The 16774-nt window shown below is 43.3% G+C and overlaps 1 protein-coding gene and 1 long non-coding RNA gene across 5 annotated transcripts in view; one reads left to right on the forward strand and one right to left on the reverse strand.

Annotated features, from left to right (window-relative positions):
- Nucleotides 1–16774, reverse strand: part of LOC110487897 (programmed cell death 6-interacting protein) — a 37178-nt gene that overhangs the window by 7641 nt on the left and 12763 nt on the right. For all 4 annotated transcript variants that reach the window (XM_036971816.1, XM_036971815.1, XM_036971817.1 and 1 more), the window contains exons 11-16: nt 15982–16093; nt 15263–15432; nt 14587–14835; nt 11276–11410; nt 7629–7723; nt 6579–6696 (exon numbers count right to left, since the gene is read on the reverse strand). In XM_036971816.1, coding sequence (XP_036827711.1) covers nt 6579–6696; nt 7629–7723; nt 11276–11410; nt 14587–14835; nt 15263–15432; nt 15982–16093 — 879 coding nt within the window. The remainder of the gene's footprint in view (nt 1–6578; nt 6697–7628; nt 7724–11275; nt 11411–14586; nt 14836–15262; nt 15433–15981; nt 16094–16774) is intronic.
- Nucleotides 1382–2607, forward strand: LOC118946535. Its single transcript, XR_005041414.1, has 3 exons — nt 1382–1454; nt 1581–1648; nt 2549–2607. It is a non-coding gene; the product is annotated as an uncharacterized LOC118946535 (long non-coding RNA).

The raw sequence follows: 16774 nt of genomic DNA on the forward strand, positions 1-16774 counted from the left end.
CAGCTCAGTCCCCCAGCAAGACATGTTACCAGAGGTGTCTGTTTAAACTACTGGCACACAGCTCAGTCCCCCATGCAAACCCAACAAGACATGTTACCAGAGGTGTCTGTTTTAACTACTGACACACAGCTCAGTCCTCCATGCAAACCCAACAAGACATGTTACCAGAGGTGTCTGTTTAAATTACATAACTCAGTCCCCCATGCAAACCCAACAAGACATGTTACCAGAGGTGTCTGTTTAAATTACATAACTCAGTCCCCCATGCAAACCCAACAAGACATGTTACCAGAGGTGTCTGTTTAAACTACTGACACACAGCTCAGTCCCCCAACAAGACATGTTACCAGAGGTGTCTGTTTAAACTACTGACACATAGCTCAGTCCCCCAACAAGACATGTTACCAGAGTTGTCTGTTTAAACTACTGACACATAGCTCAGTCCCCCATGCAAACCCAACAAGACATGTTACCAGAGGTGTCTGTTTAAACTACTGACACATAACAGTCCCCCATGCAAACCCAACAAGACATGTTACCAGAGGTGTCTGTTTAAACTACTGACACATAGCTCAGTCCCCCATGCAAACCCAACAAGACATGTTACCAGAGGTGTCTGTTTTAACTACTAGCACATAACTCAGTCCCCCAGCAAGACATGTTACCAGAGGTGTCTGTTTAAACTACTGGCACATAACTCAGTCCCCCAGCAAGACATGTTACCAGAGGTGTCTGTTTAAACTACTAGCACACAGCTCAGTCCCCCAACAAGACATGTTACCAGAGGTGTCTGTTTTAACTACAGACACACAGCTCAGTCCCCCAGCAAGACATGTTACCAGAGGTGTCTGTTTAAACTACTGACACATAACTCAGTCCCCCATCAAGACATGTTACCAGAGGTGTCTGTGTAAACTACTGGCACATAACTCAGTCCCCCATCAAGACATGTTACCAGAGGTGTCTGTTTTAACTACTGACACACAGCTCAGTCCCCCAGCAAGACATGTTACCAGAGGTGTCTGTTTAAACTACTGGCACACAGCTCAGTCCTCCATGCATACCCAACAAGACATGTTACCAGAGGTGTCTGTTTAAACTACTGGCACATAACTCAGTCCCCCAACAAGACATGTTACCAGAGGTGTCTGTTTAAACTACTAGCACACAGCTCAGTCCCCCAACAAGACATGTTACCAGAGGTGTCTGTTTAAACTACTGACACATAACTCAGTCCCCCAGCAAGACATGTTACCAGAGGTGTCTGTTTAAACTACTGGCACATAACTCAGTCCCCCAACAAGACATGTTACCAGAGGTGTCTGTTTAAACTACTGGCACACAGCTCAGTCCTCCATGCAAACCCATCAAGACATGTTACCAGAGGTGTCTGTTTAAACTACTGGCACACAGCTCAGTCCTCCATGCAAACCCAACAAGACATGTTACCAGAGGTGTCTGTTTTAACTACTGGCACACAGCTCAGTCCTCCATGCAAACCCAACAAGACATGTTACCAGAGGTGTCTGTTTTAACTACTGACACACAGCTCAGTCCCCCAACAAGACATGTTACCAGAGGTGTCTGTTTTAACTACTGACACACAGCTCAGTCCTCCATGCAAACCCAACAAGACATGTTACCAGAGGTGTCTGTTTTAACTACTGACACACAGCTCAGTCCCCCAACAAGACATGTTACCAGAGGTGTCTGTTTAAACTACTGACACACAGCTCAGTCCCCCAACAAGACATGTTACCAGAGGTGTCTGTTTTAACTACTAGCACATAACTCAGTCCCCCAACAAGACATGTTACCAGAGGTGTCTGTTTAAACTACTGACACACAACTCAGTCCTCCATCAAGACATGTTACCAGAGGTGTCTGTTTTAACTACTGACACATAACTCAGTCCCCCATCAAGACATGTTACCAGAGGTGTCTGTTTAAACTACTGACACATAACTCAGTCCCCCAACAAGACATGTTACCAGAGGTGTCTGTTTAAACTACTGACACATAACTCAGTCCCCCAACAAGACATGTTACCAGAGGTATCTGTTTTAACTACTGACACACAGCTCAGTCCCCCATGCAAACCCAACAAGACATGTTACCAGAGGTGTCTGTTTAAACTACTGACACATAACTCAGTCCCCCATGCAAACCCAACAAGACATGTTACCAGAGGTGTCTGTTTAAACTACTGACACATTGCTCAGTCCCCCATGCAAACCCAACAAGACATGTTACCAGAGGTGTCTGTTTTAACTACTAGCACATAACTCAGTCCCCCAACAAGACATGTTACCAGAGGTGTCTGTTTAAACTACTGACACATAACTCAGTCCCCCAACAAGACATGTTACCAGAGGTGTCTGTTTAAACTACTGGCACATAACTCAGTCCCCCAACAAGACATGTTACCAGAGGTGTCTGTTTAAACTACTGACACATAACTCAGTCCCCCATCAAGACATGTTACCAGAGGTGTCTGTTTAAACTACTGGCACATAACTCAGTCCTCCATCAAGACATATTACCAGAGGTGTCTGTTTAAACTACTGGCACACAGCTCAGTCCTCCATGCAAACCCATCAAGACATGTTACCAGAGGTGTCTGTTTTAACTACTGACACACAGCTCAGTCCCCCAACAAGACATGTTACCAGAGGTGTCTGTTTTAACTACTGACACACAGCTCAGTCCTCCATGCAAACCCATCAAGACATGTTACCAGAGGTGTCTGTTTTAACTACTGACACACAGCTCAGTCCCCCAACAAGACATGTTACCAGAGGTGTCTGTTTAAACTACTGACACACAGCTCAGTCCCCCAACAAGACATGTTACCAGAGGTGTCTGTTTTAACTACTAGCACATAACTCAGTCCCCCAACAAGACATGTTACCAGAGGTGTCTGTTTAAACTACTGACACACAACTCAGTCCTCCATCAAGACATGTTACCAGAGGTGTCTGTTTTAACTACTGACACATAACTCAGTCCCCCATCAAGACATGTTACCAGAGGTGTCTGTTTAAACTACTGACACATAACTCAGTCCCCCAACAAGACATGTTACCAGAGGTGTCTGTTTAAACTACTGACACATAACTCAGTCCCCCAACAAGACATGTTACCAGAGGTATCTGTTTTAACTACTGACACACAGCTCAGTCCCCCATGCAAACCCAACAAGACATGTTACCAGAGGTGTCTGTTTAAACTACTGACACATAACTCAGTCCCCCATGCAAACCCAACAAGACATGTTACCAGAGGTGTCTGTTTAAACTACTGACACATTGCTCAGTCCCCCATGCAAACCCAACAAGACATGTTACCAGAGGTGTCTGTTTTAACTACTAGCACATAACTCAGTCCCCCAACAAGACATGTTACCAGAGGTGTCTGTTTAAACTACTGACACATAACTCAGTCCCCCAACAAGACATGTTACCAGAGGTGTCTGTTTAAACTACTGGCACATAACTCAGTCCCCCAACAAGACATGTTACCAGAGGTGTCTGTTTAAACTACTGACACATAACTCAGTCCCCCATCAAGACATGTTACCAGAGGTGTCTGTTTAAACTACTGGCACATAACTCAGTCCTCCATCAAGACATATTACCAGAGGTGTCTGTTTAAACTACTGGCACACAGCTCAGTCCTCCATGCAAACCCATCAAGACATGTTACCAGAGGTGTCTGTTTAAACTACTGGCACACAGCTCAGTCCTCCAACAAGACATGTTACCAGAGGTGTCTGTTTTAACTACTGGCACACAGCTCAGTCCCCCATCAAGACATGTTACCAGAGGTGTCTGTTTTAACTACTGGCACATAACTCAGTCCCCCATCAAGACATGTTACCCGAGGTGTCTGTTTTAACTACTGACACACAGCTCAGTCCCCCATCAAGACATGTTACCAGAGGTGTCTGTTTAAACTACTGACACACAGCTCAGTCCCCCAACAAGACATGTTACCAGAGGTGTCTGTTTTAACTACTGGCACACAGCTCAGTCCCCCAACAAGACATGTTACCAGAGGTGTCTGTTTAAACTACTGGCACACAGCTCAGTCCCACAGCAAGACATGTTACCAGAGGTGTCTGTTTTAACTACTGACACACAGCTCAGTCCCCCAACAAGACATGTTACCAGAGGTGTCTGTTTAAACTACTGGCACACAGCTCAGTCCCACAGCAAGACATGTTACCAGAGGTGTCTGTTTAAACTACTGGCACACAGCTCAGTCCCCCATGCAAACCCAACAAGACATGTTACCAGAGGTGTCTGTTTTAACTACTGACACACAGCTCAGTCCTCCATGCAAACCCAACAAGACATGTTACCAGAGGTGTCTGTTTAAACTACTGACACATAACTCAGTCCCCCATGCAAACCCAACAAGACATGTTACCAGAGGTGTCTGTTTAAATTACATAACTCAGTCCCCCATGCAAACCCAACAAGACATGTTACCAGAGGTGTCTGTTTAAACTACTGACACACAGCTCAGTCCCCCAGCAAGACATGTTACCAGAGGTGTCTGTTTAAACTACTAGCACACAGCTCAGTCCCCCAACAAGACATGTTACCAGAGGTGTCTGTTTAAACTACTGGCACATAACTCAGTCCCCCATGCAAACCCAACAAGACATGTTACCAGAGGTGTCTGTTTTAACTACTGACACATAACTCAGTCCCCCATCAAGACATGTTACCAGAGGTGTCTGTTTTAACTACTGACACACAGCTCAGTCCCCCATGCAAACCCAACAAGACATGTTACCAGAGGTGTCTGTTTAAACTACTGACACATAACTCAGTCCCCCAACAAGACATGTTACCAGAGGTATCTGTTTAAACTACTGACACACAGCTCAGTCCCCCAGCAAGACATGTTACCAGAGGTATCTGTTTAAACTACTGGCACATAACTCAGTCCCCCAGCAAGACATGTTACCAGAGGTATCTTCACAATCACCAAGTCCAGAACAGACTATGGGAGGCACACAGAACTACATAGAACCATGACTACAGGGAAATCTATTCCACATTAGGTAACTCACACAAGCAGTAAAATAATATTTAAAAAATAACAGATCAAAATGCACCTTATGGAACAGGGAGGTACAACACAAACACACACATGCTGTCCGTCCTGTCCATCCTGTCTTAGGCGTCTCACAGTACGGACATTGCCATTTATTGCCCTGGTCACATCTGCAGTCCTCATGCCTCCTTGCAGCAGGCCTAAGGCACATTCACACAGATGAGCAGGGACCCTGGGCATCTTTTTTTGTGTGTTTTTCCAGAGTCAGTAGAAAGGCCTCTTTAGTGCCCTACATTTTCATAACTGTGACCTTAATTGCCTATCGTCTGTAAGCTGTTAGTGTCTTAAAGACCGTTCCACAGGAGCATGTTCATTAATCGTTTATGGTTCATTGAACAAACATGGGAAACCGTGTTTAAACCCTTTACAATGAAGATCTGTGAAGTTATTTGGATTTTTACAAACGATCTTTGAAAGACAGGGTCCTGAAAGGGGGATGTTTCTTTTTTTGCTGAGTGTATTTCCACACTATGAGGTTGGAATCATACCGTGAAATTCAGAAAACTATGATATCCTTTTAGGTGTAAGAGCCGTTTGAAAAGACCGCCTGAAACTTCAGCCTGTTTCGGTGGGATGGAGTTTTGGCCTGCCTGGTGTAAATTATTCAATAGACCAATAAGAAAGAGTTCCAAACCTCTCTGCCAATAACAGCCTAGCAACATTTCTGCTTGAGAAATTGCTCTTTGCAAAGAAGCTATTTTTGAAAACAATGACAGTCAATTGTTAACCAGAAATGATTTGATATGGAGATAAAAACATCTTCACTTGACCTTTAACATACAGTACCAGTCAAAAGAACCAGAGCTCCCGAGTGGCGCAGCGGTCGAAGGCACTGCATCTCAGTGCTAGAGGCGTCTCTACAGGTCGGCGGCAGTGGGAGCAGGGTTAGTCTGGTAGGCGGGGACATTAAAGGACGGGGCACTGGTTCGATTTCAGGCTGTATCACAGCCGGCCAGGAACGATTGCAGTGCACAATGGTTAGGGGGGGCGTTTGGCTGGGGGGAGGGGGGTTTTTTAGCTGGGGGGCGGGGGGCTTTGCGACTCCTGGTGGCGGGGTCCGGGCGCCTGCAGGCGGACTTCGGTCGGCAGTTGAATGGTTAAGTGGGTGGGTGTTAAGAAGTGCGGTTTGGCGGGTCATGTTTCAGAGGATGCATGACCTTCGCCTCTCCTGAGCCCGTTGAGGAGTTGCAGCGATGAGACACGATCGTAATTGGAGAAAAAGAGGGTAAAATAAAACGTCTTTTAAAAATAGGATTCTGTAAACCAGAATAATTGTTTTTTTTAATTTTTTTTTTTAAATGTGAACCATTTTTTTTAAACAACCCACCCCTATTTCTGACCACCCCTCCCCCAGTACATTTCTATCTGTCCCTTAATCGAGTCACCTCTATGGTACAGAGCTGCCCTCTGATTCGATCCTCCCACCTGCCCATCGATGATTGGCTACTTACAAAGACAGTCCTGGGAGCAGGGGTTGGGTCGGCGGCAGTGGGAGCAGGGTTAGTCTGGTAGGCGGGGACATTAAAGGACGGGGCGCTGGGCTCCCTGGCGATGCTCTGCTGCAAGTCCCTGGGTGGGTAACCACAACAACAACAGCAATGTCAGTCGGTCACCACGGAAACCACAACATCAGTTGATAGTCACGGTCCCTTCTTGTGCACATGAATCACCCCCCAAGACAAGTTAATCAAATGGCAACTCACATCAACCTCCTTTATTGTTTATCTATACGTTAGTTGTTGTGCACCAACTCTTGCACTACCCACACACTCCCCAGACTCTACCCACACACTCCCCAGACTCTACCCACACACTCTACCCACACACTCCCCAGACTCTACCCACACACTCCCCAGACTCTACCCACACACTCCCCAGACTCTACCCACACACTCCCCAGACTCTACCCACACACTCCCCAGACTCTACCCACACACTCCCCAGACTCTACCCACACACTCCCCAGACTCTACCCACACACTCCCCAGACTCTACCCACACACTCCCCAGACTCTACCCACACACTCCCCAGACTCTACCCACACACTCCCCAGACTCTACCCACACACTCCCCAGACTCTACGCACACACTCACGCTGCTGCTAGTCTGTTTATCTGTCTCGATAGCCTAGTCACTTTCACATACTGCATTACCTCAACTACCTCGTACCCCTGCACATTGCCTCGGTGCTCCTTGTATATAGGATTGTTTGTTACCATTTTCTTTTTTAGCAAATATTTGTCTTACTTTCTTTTTTTTTTTTACTCTGCACTGGGCTCGTAATTAAGCATTTCACCTGTAGAGTCTACACCTGTCGAGTCTACACCTGTTGTAATCAGCGCATGTGACCAATAATTTGATTTGATCACCAATCACAGAAACCCCATGATGTAATTAATGATATTTCACTAATAAGACAATAGTTTGATTATTACAAATATAACAATTGATGCATCATCATCATCATCATCATCACAGAGACGACATCACCACCACACACTTGAGCAGTTCGTCCCGTTCTGTCTTGCGCGCGAAGATGATGTCACTGCACTTGTTCTGGAACTTCAGCAGGATCTCTGTGAGGTCGTTGTAGAACTACAGAGAGAGAAAGAAAGTGATTGGTCAGACTGAAACTAGGTTTCCATCCAATAGGAAAAGATTTATGTGAATATAAAAAAAAATGTAAAAAAATAAAAAAAATAAAATAAAAAATGGGCATTTTCCAACCAGAGATGTTTCCATCAAAACGACTTGTTGTTGATAAAGGAAACCTGTGCGTGATGACACAGCGCACATTAAAGCTCTTCCGCTGTTAAGTTTCCACGTAGCGAATAAAAAGCAGAAGTTCAATGCGTTTCCGTTACATTTTCAACTCTACCGAGGATTTCGTCTCAAAAACTGTTGAGATAAATGACATACTTGCCCAGTCTGGTTCTGGTGTATTACTTCAAACAGTTTGCTGATAAAAATGGACAGGGTTATATTGGACAGGGTTATATTGGACAGGGTTATATTGGACAGGGTTATATTGGACAGGGTTATGGATTATGGACAGGGTTATATTGGACAGGGTTATATTGGACAGGGTTATATTGGACAGGGTTATATTGGACAGGGTTATATTGGACAGGGTTATGGATTATGGACAGGGTTATGGATTATGGACAGGGTTATATTGGACAGGGTTATATTGGACAGGGTTATATTGGACAGGGTTATATTGGACAGGGTTATATTGGACAGGGTTATATTGGACAGGGTTATATTGGACAGGGTTATGGATTATGGACAGGGTTATATTGGACAGGGTTATGGATTATGGACAGGGTTATATTGGACAGGGTTATATTGGACAGGGTTATATTGGACAGGGTTATGGATTATGGACAGGGTTATATTGGACAGGGTTATGGATTATGGACAGGGTTATATTGGACAGGGTTATATTGGACAGGGTTATATTGGACAGGGTTATATTAGACAGGGTTATGGATTATGGACAGGGTTATATTAGACAGGGTTATGGATTATGGACAGGGTTATATTAGATAAGAGCAAGACCATTATTTAAATATTTTTTAAAAAACGTGTCAGCCAAGCACTGTCACCAACATTCAAATATGAACCTCAATATTTATTGGAAATTTGCACGAAGCTCATCACCTCAACCGTCATCATTCATGATGAAGTTTCAAAAAGAAGTTACGAAGTTCATACAACTAATACCTTATAAACTCTGCTTCCCAACATCGTGGTGGTAGTACAACGTAACATATCGTGGCCTGACTACACGTCCACCTAGACATGGTCATTTCATCAATAAATGTGTATCCACCGCACCCCAAAAAAATTATCCACCCTTGTCTAGCTTATTTAAAATATATTAATATATGACAGTGGGAAATCTTAGACGTACGATTCCCATAAGGCTCGGCTTGAGTTTAAAACAAATTGAGTCAGGTAATTCATCCACATTGAAATGGTTGGATTGAAACCCGGTTCAAGACAAGTCAATTAATCATCAAGGGAGTCAATTAATCATCAAGGGAGTCAATTAATCATCAAGGGAGTCAATTAATCATCAAGCTCTTATCGAATCAGTTGTTTTTCCGGGCCAACAACCATTGTTATTGTGTATTGTTGGGAGAGAGAGTCCTAGAGACAACCCTCTTGTTCCTTAGAGACAACCCTTCCTGCCGTTCCCTTGTACATTCTACCATTTACAACCCAGTTTAGTAATGTCACCTTGTACATTCTACTATTACAACCCAGTTTAGTAATGTCACCTTGTACATTCTACTATTACAACCCAGTTTAGTAATGTCACCTTGTGCATTCTACTATTACAACCCAGTTTAGTAATGTCACCTTGTGTATTCTACTATTACAACTTTCAAGAGTACATTTAAAGCCGGACTGAGTTCATTTAACACACACACACAAATTTGGACACACATTGTAGAATAATAGTGAAGACATCAAAACTATTAAATAACATATCGTAGTAACCAAAAAAAAGTGTTAAATCAAAATATATTTTATATTTGAAATTCTTCAAAGGATGACAGCTTTGCACACTCTTGGCATTCTCTCAACCAGAGGTAGTCACCAGGAATGCATTTCAATTAAGAGGTGTGCCTTGTTATAAGTTAATTTGTGGAATTTCTTTCCTTCTTAATGCATTTGAACCAATCAGTTGTGTTGTGACAAGGTGGGGGGGATACAGAGGAGCCCTATTTGGTAAAATACCAAGTCCATATTATGGCAAGAACAGCTCAAATAAGCAAAGTGACAGTCCATCAGTACTTTAAGACATGAAGTTCAGTCAATCCGGAAAATTTCAAGAACTTTGAAAGTTTCTTTAAGCGCAGTCGCGAAAACCATCAAGCACTGAGATGAAACTGGCTCATGAGGACCGCCACAGGAAAGGAAGACCAAGAGTTAAGTTTGTTAGAGTTACCTCTGCTGGAGGATAAGTTTGTTAGAGTTACCTCTGCTGGAGGATAAGTTTGTTAGAGTTACCTCTGCTGGAGGATAAGTTTGTTAGAGTTACCTCTGCTGGAGGATAAGTTTGTTAGAGTTACCAGCCTCAAATTGTAGTCCAAATAAATGTTTCAGAGTTCAAGTAACAGACACATCTCAACATCAACTGTTCAGAGGAGACTGTGTAAAATCAGGCCTTCATGGTTGAATTGCTGCAGAGAAACCTCTACTAAAGGACACCAATAAGAAGAAGAGACTTGCTCGGGCCAAGAAACACAACCTATGGACATTAGACCGGTGGAAATCTGTCCTTTGGTCTGATGAGTCCAAATTTGAGATTTTTGGTTCCAACCGCCGTGTCTTTGTGAGACGCAGAGTAAGTGAACGGATGATCTCTGCATGTGTGGTTCCCACCGTGAAGCATGGAGGAGGTGGTGTGATGGTGAGGGGGGGCTTTGCTGGTGACACGTCTGTGATTTATTTAGAATTCAAGGCACACTTAACCAGCATGGCTACCACAGCATCCTGCAGCGATATGCATCCCATCTGGTTTGCGCTTAAATGGGACTATCATTTGTTTTTGAACAGAACAATGACCTAACTCACCTCCAGGCTGTGTAAGGACAGTGATGGAGGAGAGTGATGGAGTGAAGGAGGAGAGTGATGGAGTACTGCATCAGATGACCTGGCCTCCACAATCACCCAACCTCAACCCCATTTGAAATGGTTTGGGATGAGTTGGACCGCAGAGTGAAGGAAAAGCAACCAACAAGTGCTCAGCATTTGTGGGAACTCCTTCAAGACTGTTGGAAAAGCATTCCAGGTGACTACCTCATGAAGGTGGTTGAGAGAATGCCAAGTGTGTGCAAAGCTGTCATCAAGGCAAAGAGTGGCTACTTTGAAGAATCTAATATATATTCTGACTTGTTTAAAATTTTTTTGGTTACTACATGATTCCATATGTGCTATTTCATAGTTTTGATGTCTTCACTATTATTCTACAATGTAGAAAATAGTAAAAAATAAAGAAAAACCTTTGAATGAGTAGGAGTGTCCAAACTTTTGACTGGTACCGTATATATATTTTTGGGGGGTGGGGACCCTGGCGCATCCCCGGGGGCACAGCCCTACAGTTTGGGAGCCACTGCCCTAGGCGACAGTTACCTTGGTGCCCTCTCTGAGGTTGCTGGTGATCTCTACGTAGCTGTCGTGGGCTGAGGCCAGCTTCTTCAACATCTCCTCACGATCATTAGCCTCCGAGTTGGACTGTTTCAGCTTGGAGAACTCCTGGTGAGACGCCTGGGGGGGGGACATCCAACAGTTGGAGATGGAAGGAGAGAATCCACAAGGTAAACTCTCTTTTAGGAAGTATAAAGGGAAAGTGTGTGTATATATATCAGGTGTGTGTGTGTATATATATATATATATATCAGGTGTGTGTGTATATATATCAGGTGTGTGTGGGTGTATATATATATATATATATATATATATATCAGGTGTGTGTGTATATATATATATATATATATATCAGGTGTGTGTGTGTGTGTGTATATATATATATATATATATATATATATATATATATATATATATATATCAGGTGTGTGTGTGTGTATATATATATATATCAGGTGTGTGTGGGTATGTGTGTATATATATATATATATATATCAGGTGTATGTGCGTGGGTGTATGTGTGTATATATAATCAGGTGTATGTGCGTGGGTGTATGTGTGTATATATAATCAGGTGTATGTGCGTGGGTGTATGTGTGTATATATAATCAGGTGTATGTGCGTGGGTGTATGTGTGTATATATATATATCAGGTGTATGTGCGTGGGTGTATGTGTGTATATATATATATATCAGGTGTATGTGTATGTGTGTATATATATCAGGTGTGTGTGTGGGTGTATGTGTGTATATATATCAGGTGTATGTGTATGTGTGTATATATATCAGGTGTGTGTGTGGGTGTATGTGTGTATATATATCAGGTGTATGTGTGTGGGTGTATGTGTGTATATATATATCAGGTGTGTGCGTGGGTGTATGTGTGTATATATATCAGGTGTGTGCGTGGGTGTATGTGTGTATATATATCAGGTGTGTGTGGGTGTATGTGTCTATATATATCAGGTGTGTGCGTGGGTGTATGTGTGTATATATATCAGGTGTGTGCGTGGGTGTATGTGTGTGTGTGTATATATATATATCAGGTGTGTGTGGGTATATGTGTGTATATATATATATATATATATATATATATATCAGGTGTATGTGCGTGGGTGTATGTGTGTATATATAATCAGGTGTATGTGCGTGGGTGTATGTGTGTATATATAATCAGGTGTATGTGTGTATATATATATATCAGGTGTATGTGCGTGGGTGTATGTGTGTATATATATATCAGGTGTATGTGTATGTGTGTATATATATCAGGTGTGTGTGTGGGTGTATGTGTGTATATATATCAGGTGTATGTGTATATATATATATCAGGTGTGTGTGTGGGTGTATGTGTGTATATATATCAGGTGTATGTGTGTGGGTGTATGTGTGTATATATATATCAGGTGTGTGCGTGGGTGTATATATATCAGGTGTGTGTGGGTGTATGTGTCTATATATATCAGGTGTGTGCGTGGGTGTGTATATATATATATATATATATACACAGTGCCTTGCGAAAGTATTCGGCCCCCTTGAACTTTGCGACCTTTTGCCACATTTCAGGCTTCAAACATAAAGATATAAAACTGTATTTTTTTGTGAAGAATCAACAACAAGTGGGACACAATCATGAAGTGGAACGACATTTATTGGATATTTCAAACTTTTTTAACAAATCAAAAACTGAAAAATTGGGCGTGCAAAATTATTCAGCCCCTTTACTTTCAGTGCAGCAAACTCTCTCCAGAAGTTCAGTGAGGATCTCTGAATGATCCAATGTTGACCTAAATGACTAATGATGATAAATACAATCCACCTTTGTGTAATCAAGTCTCCGTATAAATGCACCTGCACTGTGATAGTCTCAGAGGTCTGTTAAAAGCGCAGAGAGCATCATGAAGAACAAGGAACACACCAGGCAGGTCCGAGATACTGTTGTGAAGAAGTTTAAAGCCGGATTTGGATACAAAAAGATTTCCCAAGCTTTAAACATCCCAAGGAGCACTGTGCAAGCGATAATATTGAAATGGAAGGAGTATCAGACCACTGCAAATCTACCAAGACCTGGCCGTCCCTCTAAACTTTCAGCTCATACAAGGAGAAGACTGATCAGAGATGCAGCCAAGAGGCCCATGATCACTCTGGATGAACTGCAGAGATCTACAGCTGAGGTGGGAGACTCTGTCCATAGGACAATAATCAGTCGTATATTGCACAAGTCTGGCCTTTATGGAAGAGTGGCAAGAAGAAAGCCATTTCTTAAAGATATCCATAAAAAGTGTTGTTTAAAGTTTGCCACAAGCCACCTGGGAGACACAAACATGTGGAAGAAGGTGCTCTGGTCAGATGAAACCAAAATTGAACTTTTTGGCAAAAATGCAAAACGTTATGTTTGGCGTAAAAGCAACACAGCTCATCACCCTGAACACACCATCCCCAGTGGCAGCATCATGGTTTGGGCATGCTTTTCTTCAGCAGGGACAGGGAAGATGGTTAAAATTGATGGGAAGATGGATGGAGCCAAATACAGGACCATTCTGGAAGAAAACCTGATGGAGTCTGCAAAAGACCTGAGACTGGGACGGAGATTTGTCTTCCAACAAGACAATGATCCAAAACATAAAGCAAAATCTACAATGGAATGGTTCAATAATAAACATATCCAGGTGTTAGAATGGCCAAGTCAAAGTCCAGACCAAGTCCAGACCTGAATCCAATCGAGAATCTGTGGAAAGAACTGAAAACTGCTGTTCACAAATGCTCTCCATCCAACCTCACTGAGCTCGAGCTGTTTTGCAAGGAGGAATGGGAAAAAATGTCAGTCTCTCGATGTGCAAAACTGATAGAGACATACCCCAAGCGACTTACAGCTGTAATCGCAGCAAAAGGTGGCGCTACAAAGTATTAACTTAAGGGGGCTGAATCATTTTGCACGCACACTTTTTCAGTTTTTGATTTGTTAAAAAAGTTTGAAATATCCAATAAATGTCGTTCCACTTCATGATTGTGTCCCACTTGTTGTTGATTCTTCACAAAAAAATACAGTTTTATATCTTTATGTTTGAAGCCTGAAATGTGGCAAAAGGTCGCAAAGGGGGCCGAATACTTTCGCAAGGCACTGTATATATATATCAGGTGTGTGTGTGGGTGTATGTGTATATATATATATATATATATATATATATATATAAAAATATATCAGGTGTGTGTGTGTGTATATATATCAGGTGTGTGTTTCTGTGTGTATATATCAGGTGTGTGTTTCTGTGTGTATATATCAGGTGTGTGTGTACCTGCACTTTGCCCAGCAGTTCTTCCTGAGAACGGAGGCTGGCCTGAACCCTCTGGCTGTAGCTGCCATATGATTGGTCCAGCTGGCTCATTGACAGTGCCTCCTCATTGATGGCCCCGTCCTGAGCCAGAGCCGTCAGGAAGCTGGAGGACATGTCAAAGGCCACGCCCTTAATCTCCACCTCCAACCCCTCCCTCTCCTTCTTCACTTCCTCTAACTGGGCCAGCTGGGAACGCAACACACTCACCACCTAGAGAAAACACATACTGTTAAAACACACACACCACCTAGAGAGAGAACACACACACAGAGAGACAGAGAGACAGAGAGACAGAGAGACAGAGAGAGAGGATATACACACACACACACACCTAGAGAGAGGGGATATACACACACACACACACACCTAGAGAGAGGGGATATACACACACACACACCTAGAGAGAGGGGATATACACACACACACACACCTAGAGAGAGAGGATATACACACACACAGAGAGGGGATATACACACACACACAGAGAGGGGATATACACACACACACAGAGAGGGGATATACACACACACAGAGAGAGGGGATATACACACACACAGAGAGAGGGGATATACACACACACACATACACAGGTAAAGGACAGAATACACACGGTTAGCACACACACATACTCTCTCACCTCGCTGCCCTGCAGTGTCTTCACAGGATTGGCTGATGGTATGGCAGCGGTGAGTTCAGCCTCTGGTTTACAGAGCAGAGCGATCATCTCACAGTGTGTATTGTAACGCTCCCTGACCACCTGGTCCGCCTGCACTGCCTTGTCCAGCACACTGCGGAAGTTACCCCCCTCTGGACCGGGGGAGGAGAGGGAGGGGTGACAGAACATTTAACATCAGTGCTACACAACACCACACCTATCAGTATTTAACAATATGTGTATTTTTGGATGTGTGAGTACCTGCTCTGAGTGGTTTATAGAGGTCTACAGGTGTGTGTACCTGCTCTGAGTGGTTTATAGAGGTCTACAGGTGTGTGTACCTGCTCTGAGTGGTTTGTAGAGGTCTACATGTGTGTGTACCTGCTCTGAGTGGTTTATAGAGGTCTACAGGTGTGTGTACCTGCTCTGAGTGGTTTATAGAGGTCTACATGTGTGTGTACCTGCTCTGAGTGGTTTATAGAGGTCTACAGGTGTGTGTGCCTGCTCTGAGTGGTTTGTAGAGGTCTACAGGTGTGTGTACCTGCTCTGAGTGGTTTGTAGAGGTCTACAGGTGTGAGTACCTGTTCTGAGTGGTTTGTAGAGGTCTACAGGTGTGTGTACCTGCTCTGAGTGGTTTGTAGAGGTCTACAGGTGTGTGTACCTGCTCTGAGTGGTTTGTAGAGGTCTACAGGTGTGTGTACCTGCTCTGAGTGGTTTGTAGAGGTCTCCAGAGGGAGTTCTGTTCCAGCGTTGGCTGAACTTGGATCTCAGCTCGCTGTCTGTCGACTCCTCATCACCCAGCATCTTCAGAGACTACAAAACACACACATTATACAACACACACACACACACACACATCGTGGGTATATAAAGGAGCGCGTGCACTTCGTCCAGTATCTCTCCGTTTCGTGTCAGTAGTTCAGGGAGGTATGTATGTGTGTGTGTATGTGTATTTACAGTGTGTGTGTGTGTGTGTATGTGTATTTACAGTGTGTGTGTGTGTGTATGTGTATTTACAGTGTGTGTGTGTTTACCTCCTCCAGTATCTCTCGGTTTTGTGTCAGTAGTTCAGGGAGATATGTATGTGTGTATGTGTATTTACAGTGTGTGTGTGTGTGTGTGTATGTGTATTTACAGTGTGTGTGTGTGTGTATGTGTATTTACAGTGTGTGTGTGTTTACCTCCTCCAGTATCTCTCGGTTTTGTGTCAGTAGTTCAGGGAGATATGTATGTGTGTATGTGTATTTACAGTGTGTGTGTGTGTGTGTATTTACAGTGTGTGTGTGTGTGTGTGTGTGTGTGTATGTGTATTTACAGTGTGTGTGTGTGTGTATGTGTATTTACAGTGTGTGTATGTGTATTTACAGTGTGTGTGTGTGTGTGTTTACCTCCTCCAGTATCTCTCCGTTTCGTGTCAGTAGTTCAGGGAGGTATGTATGTGTGTATGTATATATGTGTGTGTGTGTGTGTATGTGTATTTACAGTGTGTGTGTG

The sequence above is a fragment of the Oncorhynchus mykiss genome, chromosome 32 (assembly GCF_013265735.2).
Source record: "Oncorhynchus mykiss isolate Arlee chromosome 32, USDA_OmykA_1.1, whole genome shotgun sequence".
Lineage (NCBI taxonomy): Eukaryota > Metazoa > Chordata > Actinopteri > Salmoniformes > Salmonidae > Oncorhynchus > Oncorhynchus mykiss.